This window comes from Odocoileus virginianus, chromosome 34, assembly GCF_023699985.2.
Source record: "Odocoileus virginianus isolate 20LAN1187 ecotype Illinois chromosome 34, Ovbor_1.2, whole genome shotgun sequence".
Classification (NCBI taxonomy): Eukaryota; Metazoa; Chordata; class Mammalia; order Artiodactyla; family Cervidae; genus Odocoileus; species Odocoileus virginianus.
Genome location: NC_069707.1, coordinates 31234782 through 31257264, shown reverse-complemented (window position 1 = coordinate 31257264; position 22483 = coordinate 31234782). Strand labels below are relative to the sequence as shown.

General features: G+C 38.6%; 1 protein-coding gene across 1 annotated transcript; it reads left to right on the top strand.

Annotated features, from left to right (window-relative positions):
• Positions 1–6126: 6126 nt before the first annotated feature.
• On the top strand, positions 6127–7209 carry LOC139033036 (trace amine-associated receptor 7a-like). Its single transcript, XM_070461598.1, has one exon. The coding sequence runs from the start codon at positions 6178–6180 to the stop codon at positions 7207–7209; it is 1032 nt and encodes a 343-aa protein (XP_070317699.1). The 5' UTR covers positions 6127–6177.
• Positions 7210–22483: the final 15274 nt, after the last annotated feature.

The window sequence follows — 22483 nt, the reverse complement described above, 5'->3', positions numbered from 1 at the left end:
ATGTAAGTCATTGGGTCGAGGAGGCTGAAGATATCTTTACCTTTTCCAAATGAAATGAGTTTTAAAAAATCAAGTAAGATTTTTCATGAAAGAAAACAAATTGCTTTTTCAATTTAACTGGATAAACCCTTGTATTTCAGTCTTGTTAGGATGTGTACTTCCCTTTGCTTCTCCAAAAATATTTATTTGACTAATAAATGTTAACTCCCTTATTTGTTAACTACTGCAGAACTCACCATACCCCACTCTCTGCAGAGAGTCCACTCCCCCTCCACACACTTTTTTATTCCATTAACCATTCCTTTTGTACCCTGTAAACATTTCAGTTGTCTCTGATTTCCTTTGTCTTTCCTTACAAAGTGGTACTTATTTCCAACTCCTCAGAAATTTCTCTGTGATTAACTTTCTCAAGGTGGTTGCCTTTTCTTTTTCCTTTTCTGCTTTGCTCATATTCCCAGGAAACTTTGGGTTTCAGTTAAATCTATTATGCTCAAGGTCTGCACTGGTGTCTGTCTGAGAATTGACTTCAGCAACTTTTGCATCCTGTCTCTGGCCTACAGTGGTGCCAAACTGTACACAGATACCCAAGATGATAGGATGGAGGGATAAGTAACTGCCCTCTGCTTGATAAGTGATTGTCAACTTGTTTAAATCAGTTTGGCATATTGGTAGGATTCCTATTGTTTTTCACACCTGGCTTTGTTAAGATTCTTCGGTACAGAAACACTATTCTTGTGATTAGAAAACAGATTAAAAGAATTTAAACATTACTAGAAAGTAAAATTGTTGCCAGGGAATTGCAAGAACCGAGTGGCTAAGAGACAGAGAAAAGCGGCTAAAACCCTGGACATCATAGCTTCATATTTTTGGTCTCATGATTTTTCAATGTAATTGATTCATTCATTGATTTTTTTTTTAGTTTTATAGCATTTAATATGCTTATGAGATATTTTGCTCATTCAGTTACTATAACTGGCTCCAAATCCTTTGATTTATGCCTCATTTTACTTTGGTTTAAGAGAGTAATAAAACTTATTAAACTGGAAATATTAAAGGACATTTGATTAATCAAAACTAAATTCTAAAACAAATTTCATATTGATGATTTGAAAAATTTAATTGTGATCTGGTGATATATTGAAAATTTCTGAATAATTGTTACATGAAATATAGTGCTTGAAATGATCCACTAAATTGGGGAGAAAAAACAGTACCTCAATTTCAGCAGCATCAGTCTTATACTGTTATTTTTTGAGAAGTGAGTATCCTTTGAGCATTTGATAAAAACATATTATTTAGTACTGGTTGACACAGTGGTCATGATTTCTAGTTCCCTCACATCTTTACACTGTCCTGCTCTGTCAGTTGTTACTTTTCTCTTTCAAGTCCCTGTTATTCTTCTACCTTTCCTACCAAGCTTAACTTTTCTTTTTTCATTTTCAAATGTTTCTTCCAAGTTGTCTGTTAATGTCTTTCTGTGAACTCAGTCTCAGTCCAGTTCAGTTGCTCAGTCGTGTCCGACTCTCTGCAACCCCAGGACTCAGTTTAGTTTGCTTTTATTTTTAGCAAATTGATTCTTGGGGGCCAGTCTTTCTGGAGCTCCTAAAGATCTCTGAGTCATATCCATCAGCTATTACAGATCCAGGATGAGATTCACATTTTATATTTTAGGAGATATTTTGTAAAGGTAGGTATAACTATGAGTGATATGTTTACTGCAATAGTAGTTTCTTTTATGTAACAATTTTCTCCTTTCATGAAGTTTGTTGCTTTAACCTTCCAGCTCATGATGGAGGGCTTGTCTTTTATTTTTCCCCCTATAAGTACTATTTGGAGTTTATAGCTATTCATGATAAAAATAACACTATTATTTATGATATTGAAAAATGGATAGTTTAGAAATGTTAATGTGGTATAAAACTTTTTGAAAAACTTAACGATCTTGCTTCATGTATTTTACAAAATCAAAACTGATTTATTCCAGATATTAAAAAACTAGAAGAAAATATAGTTTTTATAATTTATTGGTGGAATCATGACAGCATATCCATATAGATTCATGCACAAAATTTAAATTTTTCAACTTCAAAGTGAAAGAAAGTCACGTTAAAGAAAAACAAACAAACTTGGAAAAGCTATTGGCAGCAAACAGGATGAAGAATTAGTAGATTCAAAAATATAAAAAGAATTTACAGAACATTAAGATGGAGTTGAATATCCCACTAAACAGAAACAGGAAATTTTACAGAGGTATGGTTAATAAATACATTAAAATGTCAAATGTACACATAATTTTAAAATTAATTAAAATATTATAGTTTTGTATCTCATATTTGACATTAGATCATTAATATCAGATTAGAGTGTGAGAAGTTGAGTACTCTGCTGAAAGTTGAGCACTTTCATAAACAACTAGGGAAAACATAATTTAGCATTTTCTCTTAAGACGGGAATTAAGATATTTATGTAAAATTTCAAATCACACATGTCACAGGACTCTGTAGTTCTGTTTCTGGCAAGCAAGCATATGAAGAGAGTCAGGCAAAGGAAATGTGATAAGGACATTCATTGTATATCTCTCAATTATTAGTTACAATAAACTAGGATTCATATGGTGTAAATAAATTATGCTCTACCTTTGAAATGAGATGTTATGAAACCATTAAAAAGCACAAGTGACCATTAAAAATAGCAACTGACAAGGAAAGAAAATCTCAATATACTTTTTTGACTAAAATCAAAAGAAAACAAAAGCAAAAAATCTGACCTAAATTATAAAGCAACGTATAATAAGCCCCCATATTACACTTTTACAAAATGCACCTTTGTGTATAATAGTGTCTGTGTATTAGGGGGATTTACTTTGCAATTTATCTTTAAAATGTTAATGTTTGTGATAAAATAAATATATTAAAATTGATGTTAACAATGCACATCTCTATTTTTATCTAAGCATTGAAGTTAGTTTTATCTGTATGATTGTTTTATTTTGGTGGACTAACATTTGAGCATATATCTTTGGTATATTTTTGTATTACCTAATGAAACTAAATTGTAGGTGCATTGGTATATTTTAGAAACTGCATCTTAAAGAGATTTAAGTATCTCAGGATTTATATCTTAATATTTTTAAAGTATTTTTAATGGTTTCTTTCAATGTATCTTTAACGCTCCGACTCTTCTTCTCTATATTAATTATGTGCTGTACTCAAAAGCGATGGAAGCTACCAAGAATTATGTTTCTACGTTCCACTTGTGCTTTATTTCTACTCTTTAGGTCATTTTTGAAAAGTGATAAACACGCACAGTAGATGTGTTGAATAGATGCACATGCTTTTGAGAGACGACATAACCTCCCAGCGTGGCTGGAAGGAGCCCTACCCCTCAGGGAAGGCAAAGATGCTGCCAAGTCAGCTCCTTAGAGGCAGGAAAACGCATACCTCAGTAGACAGACCTCAAGGAACACCCACAGATACTGTGAGACGGAGCTCTCTGAACACGGATGCCACTCTGGGGATAAAGGGGCAGACCCCTATATTTATTGAGATTTTTTTCTTGTACCTGGTGCAATGTGAGGCTCTAGGTAGATTTAAAAGTATTGCAGAAAAATAAATCCTATCTAGCATCCCTGAGCAGGTGGAGTGAAGATTTGTATCTGTCACCACGGGTGACATGTCCTCGCCCCTCCTGCCCTCTGACCTCTGCAGAAATCCAAACAGCTCGTGGAAACGAGGGGGGTGAGGTCAGGTTGTGCCCAGGGCTCCTGGAGCGCACGCAGCCGCCACACTGCGCCTGCGCTACCGCCGCTCTCAGCCCTGCGGATGCTCTCAGCCCTGCGGATGCTCTCAGCCCTGCGGATGCTCTCAGCCCTGCGGATGCTCTCAGCCCTGCGGATGCTCTCAGCCCTGCGGATGCGTCCAGACGCCATCTCCCAGCCTCAACACACACCTCTCTCTGCTTGGGAAAGCCCTGTCTGTTTTTACCTTACATATCTCCTCGATCCTCTCGACCTATATTTAAAGTTACCTTCTTAAAAAAAAATAAAATAAGTTACCTTCTTGGTAAAATTACCTGTGGATACAGTTCCCTTGCTTCATTGTGGTGACCTCCACTGCACTGTGTTCGTCGGAGCCATCACCACATTGAGCTGTCATTACTTGTCCACATGTTAGCCTCTCACATAGAGAAGTAACATAAAGTATAATGGATAAGCTCTAATTTAGTAAAAAATCCTATAAGGTGATAGGCAGTCCACCAGGAGGAAACAAAGATTTGGTGCAAACTGAAACACTCATAGCTTGCTGGTGAGAGCATAAAATGGTCCAACTACCCTAGAAAATGTGTACTTCCTTACGGAGTTAAACATACACTTCCCAATATGACAGCCCCAAGATGAACAGTCTAAATATTTATCAACTCGTATATGGATAAAATAACTGGAAGGCAATTGAATTCAGACAATGGAATTCCATTTAGCAATAACGAGGAATGAGCTGCAAATGTTCTCAGACATGGGTGAAACTCACAGACGCTGAGCTGAATAAAATAAGCCAGACACAGAAGAAGACAAACTGTGACCATTTGACACAAGGTTTTTAGGCCACAGAAATTAATCCCTGGCCACAGAAGGGAGACCAGTGGTTCCCCAGGATAAGAGAAGGGAAATGTGGGGTTAGATTAAGTATAAAAGGGCCTGAGGAGACATACAGGCTGTTGCTTCCTTTCTTGGTTGTGGTGGTGAATACAAGAGTGGATACATTTATCATGTCGTCAGTCTGTACATACTAAAAATGTAAACTTTTCAAATTTGTTTTGTGCCTCAATATTAAAAAGCTGATTTTTTCAACATAAGTAGAAGTAATTGAGGGCTCCCCAGGTGACACAGTGGTAAAGAATCTGCCTGTCAATGCAGGATAGGCAAGAGACATGGGTTTGATCCCTGGGTTGGGAAAATCCCCTAGAGTAGGAAATAGCAATCTGCTCCAGTATTGTTGCCTGTGAAATGTCATGGACCGAGGAGCTTGGTAGACTCCAGTCCATGGGGTCGCAAAGAGCTGAACATGACTGAGCGCTGAGCACACCACACAGTCACTCATCAGAAAACATTTTTTTGAAACATCAGCTCATCTATTCTAGAATACTAAGGAGAAATGGAAATGTGTCTGTGGTAAAATCTGGAGTATAATATAGGAATGCTCACACTCCAAAAGTTCTTTCAGCAATTTATTTTTTTAAGTACCTTCCACACTGTTCCCATTACAACAAGAAAACCATCAGCAGGAACAATGTTTTATTTGTATTTGTACTTCCTTGGTTGTTTCATGAGGCAAAGACTTTGCCCACTACTCCTCCACTTTTCCAAATCTGAATTATTAAAGTCAAACCTGAAGCATTCAACTGTTTAATATATGATTCTATGTAATTTTTTTCTTTAACACAAACTGACACTGGAAGAGAGAAAGGACTTATTTGAAAGAGTTCTAGTGACATTCAACACAGAAATTGTAAACAAATGATTCTAATAAAAATGAAAAGGCAATAACTAATAACAATAAATAATATGACTTTCAATTTCTGCTCAAAGGTGTTAAATGATAGGTAGTTACGTTTCATGCAAAAGTCAAATGACATCGGGAAATTATAGGACATAAACTTAGTTTAGCATAAACATAAAAATGTTATTTAATTCTTTCTAAACACCTTGCACTTGTGGGGATTCAGTCTTAAGAGCTTTGGGGATTGAAATTATGGAACTATGTTCCTGAGGGGAGAGAGTGTTTGGGGCATTATCATTGCTCTGATAAATTAGGGAAATAGTGCTAATAACATGTGGCATTCGGACATGCCTCATGTAATAGCTTCTTGAAGACAAACTCTCCTCTGAAATGAAGAACTAGGTAATGCAGGAAGTTTTTTAAAAATTTAAGTAAACAGCATTTTACGTAACAATGAAAATTAACTGCTTATACATTTAGAGGAGAATCATTTTACAAGATGAGGATATGAATCACCTTCTAAACATGTAAGTAACGATTTGCACTTACAAGGAAGCAAAGACAGAATGCACTGGCAACTACTGACATTGTATTTATCTTTTCTTTAAGGACATTTCAAAATCAGGAATGACATCCTGGGCCACAGAGGGTGACAGGTTTCCAGGGATCAAATCAGAGAATCATGAGCAGTGCGTCTCCTTCTGCTGCGGCTGTGCCGCTCTGCTACGAGCACCTGAACGGATCCTGTGTGAAAACCCCCTACTCACCGGGTCCCCGCCTCATCCTCTACACCGTGTTCATCTTTGGAGCTGTGCTGGCTGTATTTGGAAATCTCCTGGTGATGATTGCAATTCTCCACTTCAGGCAGCTGCATTCTCCACCCAATTTCTTGATCGCCTCTCTGGCCTGTGCGGACTTCTTGGTGGGAGTGACTGTGATGCCCTTCATCACAGTGAGGTCTGTGGAGAGCTGCTGGTACTTTGGGCAGCGTTACTGTCAACTCCACTCTTGTTTTGAAGGCTCATTCTGTTACGCTTCCATCTACCACTTGTGCTTTATCTCTCTGGACAGGTACATTGCGGTCACTGACCCCCTGGTCTATCCAGCCAGGTTCACTGTGTCTGTTTCTGGCATGTGTATTGCCTTCTCCTGGCTCTTTTCGATTATTTTTTCTTTTTCCCTTCTTGGCACAGGAGCAAATGCAGCTGGGCTGGAGGATCTAGTAAGTGCTCTCACCTGTGTGGGAGGCTGTCAAATTGCAGTGAATCAGAGTTGGGTATTGGTGAATTTCCTTTTATTTTTCATCCCCACCCTTGTGATGATAGTTCTTTACTCCAAGATTTTCCTCATTGCTAAACAGCAGGCTAGAAAAATTGAGAGTCTGAACAACAAGACTGGGCGATGCTCAGACAGCTACCAAGACAGAGTGGCCAGGAGGGAGAGGAAGGCCGCAAGAACGCTGGGCGTCGCAGTGCTAGCGTTTCTGATCTCCTGGCTGCCTTACTTCCTGGACTCCATCATTGACGCCTTCCTAGGTTTCATCACTCCCACGTATGTTTATGAAATACTGGTTTGGATTGCTTATTATAACTCAGCTATGAACCCTTTGATTTATGCTTTCTTTTATCCTTGGTTTCGAAAAGCCATCAACCTCATCGTTACAGGCAAAGTCTTGAGAGAGAATTCCTCAACAGTAAATTTATTTTCTGGGTAAGTCTACATTTTAGTTGGAGGAATTGAATATAGATTAACAGTGAACACACCATTGGGTAGAAAATGTAATCCTATACATGCAAGATCTTGTAAAGTAAAAGAATAAATTATGCTTTCAATATGACCTGAAGACTTAAATTCAGTTTCATCATTCTTTGGTCAATATAACATAAAAACCTTGTTGTTATGGAAACAGCATGACCTTGGAGCCAGAAACGTGGCATTTTACCATTGATCTTGGGCTGCTACTTGTCTCTGAACTTCACTGTACAATTTCTAGTCATTAATCCCTTCCTTGTAGCATTATTGAGAAAATGCAAGAGACTATATGGGGAAGGATATAGTATATTTTTATTCAAAATCTTTTATCATTTTATAATAGTTTAATCCCCGGTTATAGCTTCTCTTTATTCCTTTCTAATCTTTTCTATTACAATGTAAATGCAGCTGTGGAATACTTAGAGAGGTCCCGGTTAAGGAGAGCAAGGTAGTAAGTCTGCCCTGTCTGGTGGTCAGATTTATGAGGTCAGAAATATGATCTCAATGTCAGGTACAATCAATCCAGAGATAGATTTATTGTCTGATATTATATATATATATGAGAAGGACACTCCAGTATTCTTGCCTGGAGAATTCCATGGACAGAGAAACCTGGTGGGCTACAATCCGTGGGATCGCAAAGAGTCGGACATGACTGAGCGACTCACACCCACACATGTATCAGCTGAATTATTCACTATGGGAAAGATAATTGATGTCATAATTAGCAGTCGTTTGTTGAGTGGGCTTCTTCCTGGTGATCCTCTGCTCATAAAATTTCACTTGAGTTTAGAAATTTTACTAGTTAACATATGTTTAGACCATGCATGAGTTTTTTAAGATTGTCACTCATTATTGTACTTTATCTTAAATTACCTTACAATTTTGTTCACTTTTGCATTGTTTGAGAAATTATTTATAAGGGTTTTCAATGATACACAAAAAAGCCCAGATTAAAAATGTATTCAAAAAAATAGAACACTGAAGTGAAGGGCATAAAAGGATGACAGACAGAGGCTGATAAACACATTTTACATGCCTCACAAATTTGAAACTGAATGAGTTAAGCAACTCACATTGGATAAAAGCCAGCCAGCTTTTCAGAAATGAAGCCTTGTTTTTGTTACAAAGATTGGAGGATGCTATACATCTGGGTTTTTAAAAATAAATTTAAAAAAATTTTTTAGATAAATTGCTTGCTTCTATTCTATCTTTCCCTGGTGGCTCAGTGGTAAAGGATCTGCCTGCCAATGCAGGGGACATGGGTTTGATCCCTGGGTTGGGAAGCTCCCCTAATGAAGGAAATGGCAACCCACTCTAATAGTCTTGCCTCGGAAATCCCATGGACAGAGGAGCCTGGTGAGTTACAGTACAATGGAGTTAAAAAAAGAGTCATATTTGATTTAGCAATTAAAACAACAACAAACATTTTTACTTTTGTTGTAATTAGACATCAAGATCTAAAAATTAGAGCATCATATCTCCTGAGCAGGAGTGGATTCACATCAATATATTCTGACTTTTTTTCTACTTTCTTGCTTGATATACCTTAGTCATATATTAGCACATCATTTCTATTATTAGACATATGCTTTAAATCAATAAACCTTTCCTGAGATACTGAATTATTTCTGATTACATTATACTATACTTGATTGAAGTTCTTTCATCTTCATTTGGTGATTAAAGATGATTTAAAGGTACTTTTAACTGCTTAGTATTTAGTTTACCCACAGTTCTTCAGTTCCGACACTGAAAATCATCAGTTTATTTTGATTTAGTGCTTTCAATGTAGTAACTTTCTCTAATCCTGTGCCACGGCTATAGGGAGTCATACTTCCTGATTCTAAACATGAAAAAGCTAAAATCAAAGTGTTTAAAAGTCTGTTGAATACCATAAAGCTTCTGGATTCAAATAAGTACTTCTAACATCTAGTTTAATACATTTGCGCTTATTTTTCCTTTTTCAGTAACCTTTAACATATGCTAGACAAATCATTCAATTTTACCACTTTGTTTCCTAGAACTACGTATTAGTCTATTTTTTAAAATATTTCTGAACGTTTTTTATAAAAGAACACACTCTAGGCCTCATTTCTCTCTTCTATGAATTACTGCACTCATGTGGGATTTGTCCACTTGCCTTTGCTTCAGTGAACATTTATTGAGTGCTTCTGGTATGCAAACCTAAGAATGCTTTGTTACAGACTCATCCTTTGCTTGGGACCATCTTACCTACCCTATTCAGTCTTTGCAACAACACTCTGTGAGAGGAAATATTATGACTATATCAAATTATTATTACTTCTAGGTCACAAATGTGGGACCTGAGGCAAAGAGAGATGAGTCTTATGCCCAAAGTGACATATTTGTTAAACAATAGGGGTCAGTGTTCATGTCCAAGGAGTCAGAAAGTGAAGTAAGTAGTAACTCCTCCTCCCCTGATGTGGCCCACCCACTGAAATCAAATTATTAAAAGCAAGAAATGGAATATTTTCTGCCATATCAGCTAACAGTGGAGGTTATGATCATCACCAATTGCAGCCACCACAGAGAGCGAGCTGGTAACCTTGAGGGAACTCAAGAAGGAAAGAATACCTGCCATCCACAACCACATAAATCTCTTATGTATCATAGTGCTTATAGTAATATCAAAATTGCAGACTCTACACACACTTATTTTGCGGTTCTTGGGATCATCCCCTGGAAAGAGCATCCCTCTCGGTCAGACTTTGGTAGATGAATTCAGGGCCAGAAAAATTCCCAGACCAAGAACATCACATTAGCCAGTTTTTCTTGACCATCCAATCATTGGCCCTCGGCGACAAATGTACAAAACACTAAAACTGAAGGTAACTTTGAGATGATCTATTCTGAACCATTACCTTTTACTTTTTAATAGAGGAACTCAAATTTTAATATTTTCATAACACATATGCATAATAGACATAAACTACACATACAAATGATATACAATTTGATGAGTTTTGACATTTGTAGACACCTGCAAATTCAACACCAAAATCAAGACTAAGCTTATTTATTACTCCAAAAGTTTCTTCATATCTTTAGTAATGTCCTTCTTGTTCATCCCTACAAACTCAGCCCCCTTCTGTCCCCAGGTAGCCACTGTTGAATTTCATGTCACTCTATACTAGTTTGTACTTTCTAGCATTTTATATAAATGCAAGCATACATTATATACACTTATTTTTGTCTGAATTATTTCAGTGTGTTTAGTAATTTGGAGAATAAGCCTCGTCAAAGCATGAATCAGCATCTAGTTCCTTTTTCTTTGTGACTTTGAGACTGACTGAGTAGTGTTGCACTGTGTGGGTTGGCCACAATTTGTTTATTCTTCTTATTTGTTGATTGAGTTTGGGTTTGAACCATCATTTTTTAAATGCAGGCTGAAGTTTAAGTGACCTGAGCAAGGCCAGATACCCAGAGTCTCATGAATTCGCAGAGTGGGGCTAGCTGCCACCCAGGGAATGTCTGGCTGGATCTGGTCCTGCTGGAACAGCCAGTCCATCTGCTCCTTCCTTAGGTCTTGGCACAGCCTCTTCTTGCTAAGAATTGCCCCACCTCTGCTTGCTTATTTGTGGCTTGCCTGCTTCTAATGATCCATGACCATCTATTTGTAGCTCTGTTTTATACTTATGCAAATTACATATTTGAATTAGACAAGCATATATTGTATTAATTATGATTCAGTTTAATAAAATATTTGTTATAATATATTGATGTATAGTACATAGAAATGCATACTATATATACATGCAATTAGAATTAATGTTCTTAATTCCAAACTAGCTTTAAAGAATTTTATAGGATTTCAATCATTATTTTAATTTTAACTAGAATGATGGCTTCAAAAATAAATTCTCTGATAACTTAAAAAACATGACTCCATTGCTTTCTTGGACCTAGTGTACTGATGAGAATTTTGATCCCAGTATGATATTCACATCACTTTCATAAACCTGTTCCCTCTGGTCTCTGTTCCCAGGAACTTTTAAGAATTTCTCTTTAGACTTGTCCATATTTAGTGCCTGTATTTATTCTGTTTTCCTTCTTTAAACTTGATAGGCACTTGCATTTCAAGTTTAGACCCTTTTGCTCAGAATAAAATGTCTCAAGCATTGTTTTATGATTTTTTTGTTCTTATTCATTTAAAAAAAATACATTTTGTTTCTTTGGCTGCATCCAGGCTTAGCTGAGGCAGGATCTTTATTCCATCACGTGGGATCTTTTATTGCAGTGCTCAGAATCCAGAGCACACGGGCTCGGTCGTTAGGGCGTGCTGGCTTAATTGCTGTGTAGCACGTGGGATCTCAGTTTCCTGACCAGGGATCAAATTCACGTCCCCTACATTGCAAGGCAGACACTTAACCACGGGACCACCTGGAAAGTCCCCCTGTCCTCATTCTTCGTTTGCTTTTTCTGGGATTAAGAATCTCTGCCATGCTTTATTAGAAAGAACGTTTTTTTCCACCTTAATGGTAAACTTTTATTGTGTATAGTGTGGTTTGTATTTTCTCTAACCTGCTTTTTCCATTAGTTTGCTCCAATGAATTTTTATCTTTCAGAAATATTTCAGGGGCATTTCAACAGAATTTTAGGAGGAAGTAAACACTGTGATCAGTGAACAGGGCTTATCTACAGAGGGCATGTGCCAGTTCAACCATTCCTTTGTGAAAACAATGAAATGTTTAAGTTCAGACCTGGCTAGCCTGGGCACAGGGAAGACAGGGGTATTCCGTGACATTTAGGTTGTGTTTAAACCTGGAGTCATCCAGATTGAGTTATTATCACACACAATGACTAGACAGCTCTGAAATGTAATGAGAGCTGAGGAAGGAAGATATTTAGAGGACATTGGGAGTCTGTGGTTGGAGAAAATACAATGATATATCATTTCCTATTTCATTCAATTTATTCCACAAGAGGTTAACATATATTTCTCAGAAATACCCATTAAACACAAATAGATTATGTAAAGAATCAAGTTCATAATTTGATTTATAAAGAACCAAGTGTGATTCAGTTTCATACTCACTTGTAAGAATGCATTGAATATTAGTATTACATATAATTAATGTGTGTTTACTTATTGTGTGCCAATAAGTAATCAATGCCAATTGCTGTTGATTCATAGTTCAACACTTCTACCCTGCTTTGTGTTTGGTTACATCTAGCCTCTAATCCAAAGAGACAAGAGTACAAAGCATTTCACTCTCACCCCTCCCATTAACAAGCTTCTGAGTCTGGGTGCTGGAAAATCGCAACTTTAATGCACCTTTCTCCTGTTTTGTTTTAATGAGGAAAGTCTCACATTATCAGTCACTGGGGAGAGACTTTATTGAATGGATTTTTATTTTAAGAATGACTGAGAGTTTCAAAATCTCCAAATAGGGACCGAAAATTTTGGATAATGGAAGATAACCAAAATTTGCCTCCAAATTCTGTCCTTGGTATTAGAAGGATAGAATGAGAAATCTGATTACTGCTTCTGAGAAATATGATTGCTGTCTAATCTGATCTTTATTTGAGGCAGATCACTTTCTCAAGATGTATGCGCATAAAAGGAAGAGTCAGATACTGAAGGAATTTTGGAGGGTTTAGGAAGTTTCCAGTTTTTACCTCATCTCAGCACAAGGCTAGTTGTCCTTAATTGACTAACAACAAACATGAGAGTAGCAAGTAACCTAGGTTCCTCTAATAAGTTTTGAAGGTAGCAAAAAAGAAAACGTAGAAAAATGCTAGACAACTCTTCTCTTTTCACAGCAGACATTAGATATTGCTTTTTCTTTGTGGTTGATTTCTTGGACATATATGTCTATTGGAAGAAATTTTGCTATTTTAAATATTTGGAATTGATCAGAGGCTGCCCTGGTTTATTTTAAGGCTCTAAAAGGCTTACCTGCTGAAATACCACCTGTGCTATTGAGAAGACTAATGGTTCCTGAAAACTTGGGTTTCAGAAACAATAAAATTGGTGAAAAAATCCAAGGAAAAAACAAATGCTTGCCAAATAATAACTTTGCCAGCTAAGGACTTCACAAACTGCAGCAGCAGCTGCAGGGATAATTTTATGTTTTGGCAACATTTCATAAAAAAGAAGTATATTTTTTTCGCTCAGTCATTACTCTTTTTGACCCCAAAAACTGTAACCTGCTAGGTTACTCTGTCCATGGAATTCTCCAAGCAAGAATACTGGAGTGGAGTCCTTTCCTTCGTTGCTTCGGGATTTAAACCAGATGCTATTAGAAGGACGTTCTTTTTCCCGCTTATGGTAACTTTTATTGTGTATAGCTGTGTTGTATTTCCTAACCTGTTTTACCATTAGTTACCAATGAATTTTTATTAGAAATAAATTGGGCATTTCAACAGAATTTTAGAGGAAGTAAAACATGGATCGTGACAGGGCTATCTACGGCATGTGCCAGTTCTACCTTCCTTTGTGAACAATGAATTTTAATTCAACCTGGCTAGCTGGCAAGGGAAGAGGGGTATCCGTGACATTTAGGTTGTGTTAACTGGAGTCATCCAGATTGGTATTTCACACATGACTAGAAGCTCTGAAATTAATGAGAGCGAGGAAGGAAGATATTTAGAGGACATTGGGAGTCGTGGTTGGAGAAAATACAATGATATATCATATTCTATTTTTTCAATTTATTCACAAGGTGGGGAGAGCCTGGATTCAACCCTAGGAAACTGGATCCAAAGTCCATGCCCTTTTTACAGAAATAATTTTGTTTATTTATTTTAGGCTCTGCTGGGTCTTCACTGCTGCGTGGGCTTTTCTCTGGTTGTAGCAAGCGGGGGCTACCCTCTGCAGTTCGAGGGCCTCTCACTGCGGTGTCTTCTGTTGTTGAGAAACATGGGCTCTGGATGTGGGAGCTTTGGGAGTTGCATCTCAGGAGCTCAGTAGCTGTAGTCCCCATGCTCTAGAGAACAGGCTCAGTAGTTGTGGCCCATGGGCTTGGTGGCTCCTAGATTTGTGGGCTCTTCCTGTATCAGGGGTCAAACCTGTGTCCCGTGCACTGGCAGGCAAATTCCTCACCACTGAACAATCGCTGGAAGCCCCCAGAGTCCATGCTCTTGACCAAGTGCTAATCTGCCTAAGAGTGTCTAGAAATTCTCTCCTTCTAGGATATCACCTCCAACCTGCTTCTGTCCTTACTTAGGACTTGTCATTTACCAGTTACAATCTTTTAGCTAAAACCCCCAGGACTTCTAGCAATCAAATTTTTTTCTTTTTTCTTTAGAAGTCACATTCATTAGATATTTGGAATAAACCAATGAAGTGTGTGAAGCATTTGTCATCAACACATTGTTATTTCTGCACCAGTAATCAGATATCCAACACAATATTGATATATCTGCATGAATATTCAGATAGAGTGATAAAAAATGAACATTAGAAATAGCCTTATGTCAGTGATTGTCACCAAATGAATTAGACATAACATAAAATGTTATCGATTTTATAATTTTAGAATGTGGACTTGTATTAAAACCTGAAATCCCTCCAGTTTAGGTATAGCATCACCAACACCAGCCTTTCAGGCTCACTTGCTCTAGAATGCCAAATGCAAGTCACCTTTCACCTCTTGCTTGCTGGAATTCATTAATATTCTCCTCACCCACCTCAAACGTCAGCACCATCATTCTACTCAGTCCTTAGAAATGAAGTTGTAAATTGGAAGTAAAGATCCCGCACTTGTTTTATTTTTGTTAATGCTTATTATATTTCTAACTCTTGTATGCTATACTAACCTGTACTATTCTATGTTACTGATAACATAGTAATTCAGCTTAAGCATAAGTTAAATCCTTTCCTACCTTACCTCTAGTTACATAGCTCTTTATGGTGGGTATTATTACTTCCAAGTCAGAGCTGAGCAATCTGATGCCAGGAGAGTTCAGGTAAGTTTTCCAAGATCGCATATCCAGGCACTTTCTGATTCAAACCTCTCTGTAGTCATTCTCTAGGGACACTATCTTCCTAGCTTAGAAGATGGTTTCCCCATATAGCTTATACCAAACACATGTATTGTAGCTCTTACTTTTTAGAAATGACAAAAAGAATAGAAATCAAACACAATGAGAGAAGAGTTACAAAAGTTTTCTTCAAATAATAATGCAATTGATAATAAAACTCCACAGGTCAAGGAGCTGTACTCACCGGTCTCATTTCAAACAGCTGTCCACTCTAAGTTCCTCATCACCTCTCTGGCCTTAGCTGAATTTTTGGTGGAGGTGGTTCTGATGTTGAGCATAGTGAGGAGAATGAAAAGAGCAAGGGCTTTGGACTGAACCTGAATTCCTCTTTCATCTCTGTCGCTGAAATTAACTTGTCTAGTTTCAGAATAGGTTGGATATTGAAGTGGGGGAGGATGTGCTTCCATGGGGGTAGGCTGAACATGGGAAATTTCTGTATCTTCCACACAATTTTATTTTGAACCTGAAACTGAAGTGAAAGGGAAATTTGCTCAGTCGTGTCAGACTCTTTGCAACCCCACAGACTGTAGCCCACCAGGCTCCTCTGTCCATGGATTTCTCTAAGCAAGAATACTGGCGTGAGTAGCCATTCCATTCTCCAGGGGATCTTCCCAACCCAGGGATCAAACCCCAGTCTCCTGCATTGCAGGCAGATTCTTTACCATCTGAACCGCCAGGGAAAGCCCAAGAATACTGGAATAAGCCTATCCCTTCTCCAAGAGATCTTCCTGACCCAGGGATAGAATCATGGTCTCCTGCATTGCAGGCAGGTTCTTTAGCAGCTGAGCTACCAGGGAAGCCCCATGTTTTGAACCTAGAACTCCTCTAAAATGTACTTTATTTTTTAAATGAGTTAAATTATACCTTCAATATAAGGTTGATGACTGCTAAATGGCTGACGATAGAAGCTCACATTATTTACAATTTGCTTTCAAAGCTCTGAAATCTGGTTTTTGAATGAATGTGCTGATTTTCATTCCTTGATTTTTCGCTGAAATTTCTTCTTCACCAACCATTCTACCACTGAAATGGAAAGTATCCAGAAGAGTGTTTTCTTTTCTAGGACTGCTTAACAAATGACCACAATCTTGCTGGCTTTATTCTCTCACAGAAATGTATTCTCTCACAGAAATGTATTCTCTCATAGTCCTGTAGACCAGAGGTCTGAAATCAAAACCTCTGATTTTAGAGGTCTTGAGAGAGCACTGACAGGGCCATGCTCCCCTCCCATGGCTCTGGGTAGAGTCTTTTTCTATCTCTGGCTTCTGATGGCTCCAAGCATTCCTTGGCTTGTAGCAGCATCATTCCAATCTATGGCTCCATCTTCCCAAGGCCCTCTTCTCTCTTCTCTTTCTCAGCTTTTGTCTCTTATAAGGATACTGCTCTTGGATTTAGTGCCCATCCATGTAGTACAGGATGATCTCATCTTATTAAACCCATGAAGGCATCTTTTCCAAAGGAGATCTGGCTCTGGGGGTTAGAACGTGGGCATATCCTTTGTGGGGTGGTGCACAGCATTGAACCCACTACAGAAGGGAATGGGAAGTCTTCTGTCTCTGAGAATCTCACAGCAGCAGTATTCAGAGTATTTACACCCACTTCTCACGTGGATGGAGAGACATTGCAATCTTCTCCCAGTGACAACATCCTGAGAAGAGAATGATCTTTTCTCTACCAGCACCGACAGTTGTAGAAACTCAGAAAGGAGGGTATGTCTAAATACCATGGTGTTTTTAATGCATTCCTGTAATGTAATTCATCCTTCTCAAGTTGCTTGCAATGTGTGTTTCATTTTCTGCTTGTTGGTATCCAGTTCAGATACAAAAATGATTCTTAACTGGAGAAAAAAAGTCAAGGATTGATTCTTACTGCTTGTAACCTGTCATATCTTTGTAACAAAAATCCAGTAATGTGGCCACAGCTAGGACTGTGAATAGAGAAAAAGCTCAAGTCTAAGAAGAAAAAAAGTCTTTGGCCAAATAAACATATTGATAATCTATCTTAATGTGAAGACTGTTTTGTAGAATAACTCTCTTCATAATCACTTTTTTTTATTAGTTGGAGGCTAATTACTTTACAACATTGTAGTGGTTTTTGCCATACATTGACATTAATTAGCCATGGATTTACATGTATTCCCCATCCCGATCCCCCCTCCCACCTCCCTCTCCACCCGATCCCTCTGGGTCTTCTCAGTGCACCAGGCCCGAGCACTTGTCTCATGCATCCGACCTGGGCTGGTGATCTGTTTCACCCTAGATAATATACATGTTTCGATGCTGTTCTCTTGAAACATCCCACCCTCGCCTTCTCCCACAGAGTCCACAAGTCTGTTCTATACATCTCTGTCTCTTTTTCTGTTTTGCATATAGGGTTATCGTTACCATCTTTCTAAATTCCATATATATGCGTTAGTATACTGTATTGGTCTTTATCTTTCTGGCTTACTTCACTCTGTATAAGGGGCTCCAGTTTCATCCATCTCATTAGAACTGATTCAAATGAATTCTTTTTAATGGCTGAGTAATATTCCATGGTGTATATGTACCACAGCTTCCTCATCCATTTGTCTGCTGATGGGCATCTAGGTTGCTTCCATGTCCTGGCTATTATAAACAGTGCTGCGATGAATATTGGGGTGCAGGTGTCTCTTTCAGATCTGGTTTCCTCGGTGTGTATGCCCAGGAGTGGTATTGCTGGGTCATATGGCAGTTCTATTTCCAGTTTTTTAAGAAATCTCCACACTGTTTTCCATAGTGGCTGTACTAGTTTGCATTCCCACCAACAGTGTAAGAGGGTTCCCTTTTCTCCACACCCTCTCCAGCATTTATTGCTTGTAGACTTTTGGATAGCAGCCATCCTGACTGGAGTGTAATGGTACCTCATTGTGGTTTTGATTTGCATTTCTCTGATAATGAGTGATGTTGAGCATCTTTTCATGTGTTTTTTAGTCATCTGTATGTCTTCCTTGGAGAAATGTCTGTTGAGTTCTTTGGCCCATTTTTTGATTGGGTCATTTATTTTTCTGGAGTTGAGCTGGAGGAGTTGCTTGTGTATTTTTGAGATTAATCCTTTTGTCTGTTGCTTCATTTGCTATTATTTTCTCCCAATCTGAGGGCTGTCTTTTCACCTTGCTTATAGTTTCCTTTGTTGTGCAAAAGCTTTTAAGTTTCATTAGGTCCCATTTGCTTATTTTTGCTTTTGTTTCTAAAATTCTGGGATGTGGGTCATAGAGGATCCTACTGTGATTTATGTCGGAGAGTGTTTTGCCTATGTTCTCCTCTAGGAGTTTTATAGTTTCTGGTCTTACATTTAGATCTTTAATCCATTTTGAGTTTATTTTTGTGTATGGTGTTAGAAAGTGTTCTAGTTTCATTCTTTTACAAGTGGTTGACCAGTTTTCCCAGCACCACTTGTTAAAGAGGTTGTCTTTTTTCCATTGTATATCCTTGCTTCCTTTGTCAAAGATAAGGTGATCATAGGTTCGTGGATTTATATCTGGGCTTTCTATTCTGTTCCATTGATCTATATTTCTGTCTTTGTGCCAGTACCATACTGTCTTGATGACTGTGGCCATAATCACTTTTGAAAATAACCTTCCAAGTTCACACTTTGCACTACAGGGATTCCATCAAGGGATTTTTAATGTATTAATACTAATCCTCAGAACCTGTGGATGTTGGCTTTTGTAGTTGCCTCCACTTGAGTTTACTTCATCACTCATTTGCTGTTGCCAAGTGATAGCTTAATCCCTGAAGTGAACCAGACAGGGCCCTTACGTGGCTAAGTGGACTTTGTAGATGTGGTTAAGGATTTTGAGATGGCAAGATTATTTTTGACTATCCAGGTGAGCTCAATGTAATCACAAGGGTCATTAAAAATGAAAAAGGAGATGAGGGGAGAGTCAGAGTCAGAGATTTAAAGATGCTATCCTGTTTGGAGAAAGAGACTACAAGCTAAGGAATGAAGGTGACCTCTAGAGCCCACGCCAGTTAGTCGTGTCCAACTCTTTTTGACCCCATGGACTGGACTGTAGCTCACCAGGTTCCTCTATCCATGGAATTCTCAAGGCAAGAATACTAGAGAGGGTTGCCATTCCCTTCTCCAGGGGATCTTCTTGACCCAGGGATTGAACCCAGGCTTCCTGCATTGCAGGCAGATTCTTTACCATCTGAGCCACCACGGAAGCTCCTCAAATGACCTCTAGAAGTCAGGAAAGACAAGACAGATTCTCCTGTAGAACTTCCAGTTGGATGACAGTACTGTCAATGCCTGGTTTTAGTCCAATGAGACCCATTCAGTTTCTAGCCTCTGAAACTATAAGAAAGTAACTTTGTGTTGCTGTAAGCCACTAAGTTTGTCGTCATTTGTCATAGCAACAATGAGAATCTAGTACAACGCCCAAATCCCGAGTCAGCCACTCCTGGTAGGTTTGCAGAGATTTCCAACCAGGCTGGTACTTATCTCACAAGTGATCCCATGTTCCATCACCCTGTCAGCAGCACTCAGAAATTTTGCTTTCTAAATTATTGGTCGTTCATGGCCTCTTGGCTTTAAGAAATCTCTATTTCTACTCCCTTGACCCTAATCTCCCAGGGCCTAGATCTGTGCTTGTTTGTGTCCCTGCTTGGCAATAAAACTTTTCTGATCAGAGCTCAGTCTTTGATCATTAGCTACTTCAGCATCCCCAAACAAAATAAACAGGAATCAAATCAAAACAGAATCTAAAGAGCAACATGGCATTCTCTGAACCTGTTTCCCAATAGAAATGCATGTCTCTTTTCCTCTTTATAATTAACATGAAAATATCAGCTGTTGCTCATGGTTTCCTTGTCTTCCCTGCTCATTCCCATTAATTCTCAATCTGCTGAAATTTAGAGTCTATCTCCAATATTCCACCAGAACAGATAGAATCATGTTCATCAGTGATCTAGTTTTTAGTGACAACAAACAATTCTCAGTTTTTATTTAACCTGACCCATCACTAACTTTTGACGCTCTTGGTACTCTCTCCTTCACGAACCACTTTCATCCCATGGGAGTCTGTGGGACGACTTTTTCATCTTTTACCATCTGTATTTCTTTGTAGGCATAACTTTGAAGTTGGTGCACATCCAATTCCTTCTATTTTGACTATATACCTTCTAAACTGGTCAACAAATGTCTATTGAGTATCAGATATAAATCCTAGGCTTTATGGCAGATGTATAGCAGGCAATCACATATACTTTTCAAAACATGAGTATGCCGAAGAATTTCATGGGATCATATCAGGCAAAATTTCTTTTCTGAGCTAAAAATTTACAGACTAAACCACTCACTAAAGAACCTCAGTTTTATGTCCCTCTGACCAACCCCAACTGAACCCATCATCTTTCCCCCAAGTGTACTCTTTCTCCTACTGCATCTTTCTTGTTGGCAAGCTAAAAGCCTGGAACCGTCCTTGATTCCTGCTGCCATTATGCACCCCAAACCTCTCCACCCTCTCAGTCTTTAAATTCTGTATGTTATATTATCAAAAAAGGGGGAGGCAAGGTTACTAAATAAGAGTGGGAAGAAATGAAGTTATATTTGAGAATTGAAAGAAAAGAAATGATAGTACTCCCCAGAAGAATTTGGTAGATGATTGACTAATTGTTTTCCTGGGAGGGATTCTCATCTACCTGCTCCCCAACCCCTGGCTCTTTGGGCCCAGTTCAGCCTCTCCGTCCTCACCCAGGCTTACTAGCAGTGCCAGTCCTACCTCCACCCTGTCTGAGGACTGGATATGATGCGGGGAGGGTTGTGGTCAGGTGGGCACTGAGCTGTCTCAGGGAACGCACCTGTCTCAGGCTGGTAGGGCCCAGCAGTTACTTAAGAGATTCAGGGAGCCCAAGCCCCTCCTTCTCCAATGCAGGCCCTGTGTGTGTCCTGATGTGGAGGCTGCCCTCCCAGGGGGTTGTCTGTCTGCCTTTGGTTGAGATGGCAGGCCTAGGAGAAGGGCAGATGCCTGACTCAGCTTCCTCACTCCGACCTGAGCCTGGACTATTATTTCAGCGGTTGGTGGGAGAGGGAACCTGGTAGTGGTTGGATCACTGCATCACGGGGCAGAGTTTCCAGGCATCTTTGAGGACCTGCACGTGCCCTGCTAATATCTCCGTGTCCAAGAGAGAGAGCATTCCAGAGCAAAAATCAAACATCTTGGCAGGTCGAGAGAAACTGCAGAGAAGGGGAAAAGCTTGATACTTTGAGGGCACTATTTTTCATATTTTTAAATAAAGATCTCCACATTTTTATTTTGCCCAACCCCGCAAATTATGCAACCAGTCTTATAAACAGTGAATAGGTAACATTATTGTCAAATACAGAATAAGGCTATTTCAGAACAGTTGAATTAAAAGAAATTTCTCTGTTGTGAAAATCGTAAGGATAACAGGGCTCAGCGAAATACGTTCTGCAGAACTTTTTAATTATAATAATCTAAAGTAAGTTTCCTTTCATGAATCACACCTTGCACTACAGCGGTTGCTTGTGAAGAGTTTATCATGGGCCAAGTTTATTGGCTGGCTTCTTAAAGCATCATGGGTGTTAACTTCTCAGATGTGAAGGTGGACGTCTATTAAGATGGGACTTTTTAAATATGCAATTGTTGCGTGTGATTATTCTTTATAACGGGGCTTCCCAGGTGGCTCAGTGGTAGAGAATCTGCCTGTCAGTGCTGGAGATGAAGGAGACATGAGTTCATTCCCTGGGTCCGGAAAATCCCCTGGAGTAGGAAATTGCAGCTCACTCCAGTATTTTTGCCTGAAAATTGCCATGGTCAGAGGAGTGGTGGGCTACAGGACATGGGGTTGTTAAGAGTTGACACAGTTGACTGACTGAGCAACTAAGCATGCACGCATATCCTTTGTAAGGAATAAACTCACAGGTATAAAGGACCAAGTAATTAAATTAAATTTCTTCAATTATTAGGCAATGTGTTTTCTGGGCTGATGAAAAATCATAGTAGATTTGCTTAGAGTTAACTGTCTAGGAAATTCAGATATAGTTATAGAAATATTATGTAAACACATAAAGAATGTATTTCTGAGTTTAAAAAATTCTTTTAGTTTCTCTTCATAACAAAATGGGAAAAGGATGAAATATGAGACAGTTTTCAAAAGTAGTACTCAAGTATGCAGTTTTACTTTATTTTTTAAAAAATTTCAGAACTGAAGACCATTTTTCTGAAAAGCAGAAACAAAGCA

Excerpts from the sequence above, each read along its gene's own strand:
- LOC139033036 (XM_070461598.1), top strand. The coding sequence starts at position 6,178 with ATGAGCAGTGCGTCTCCTTCTGCTGCGGCTGTGCCGCTCTGCTACGAG.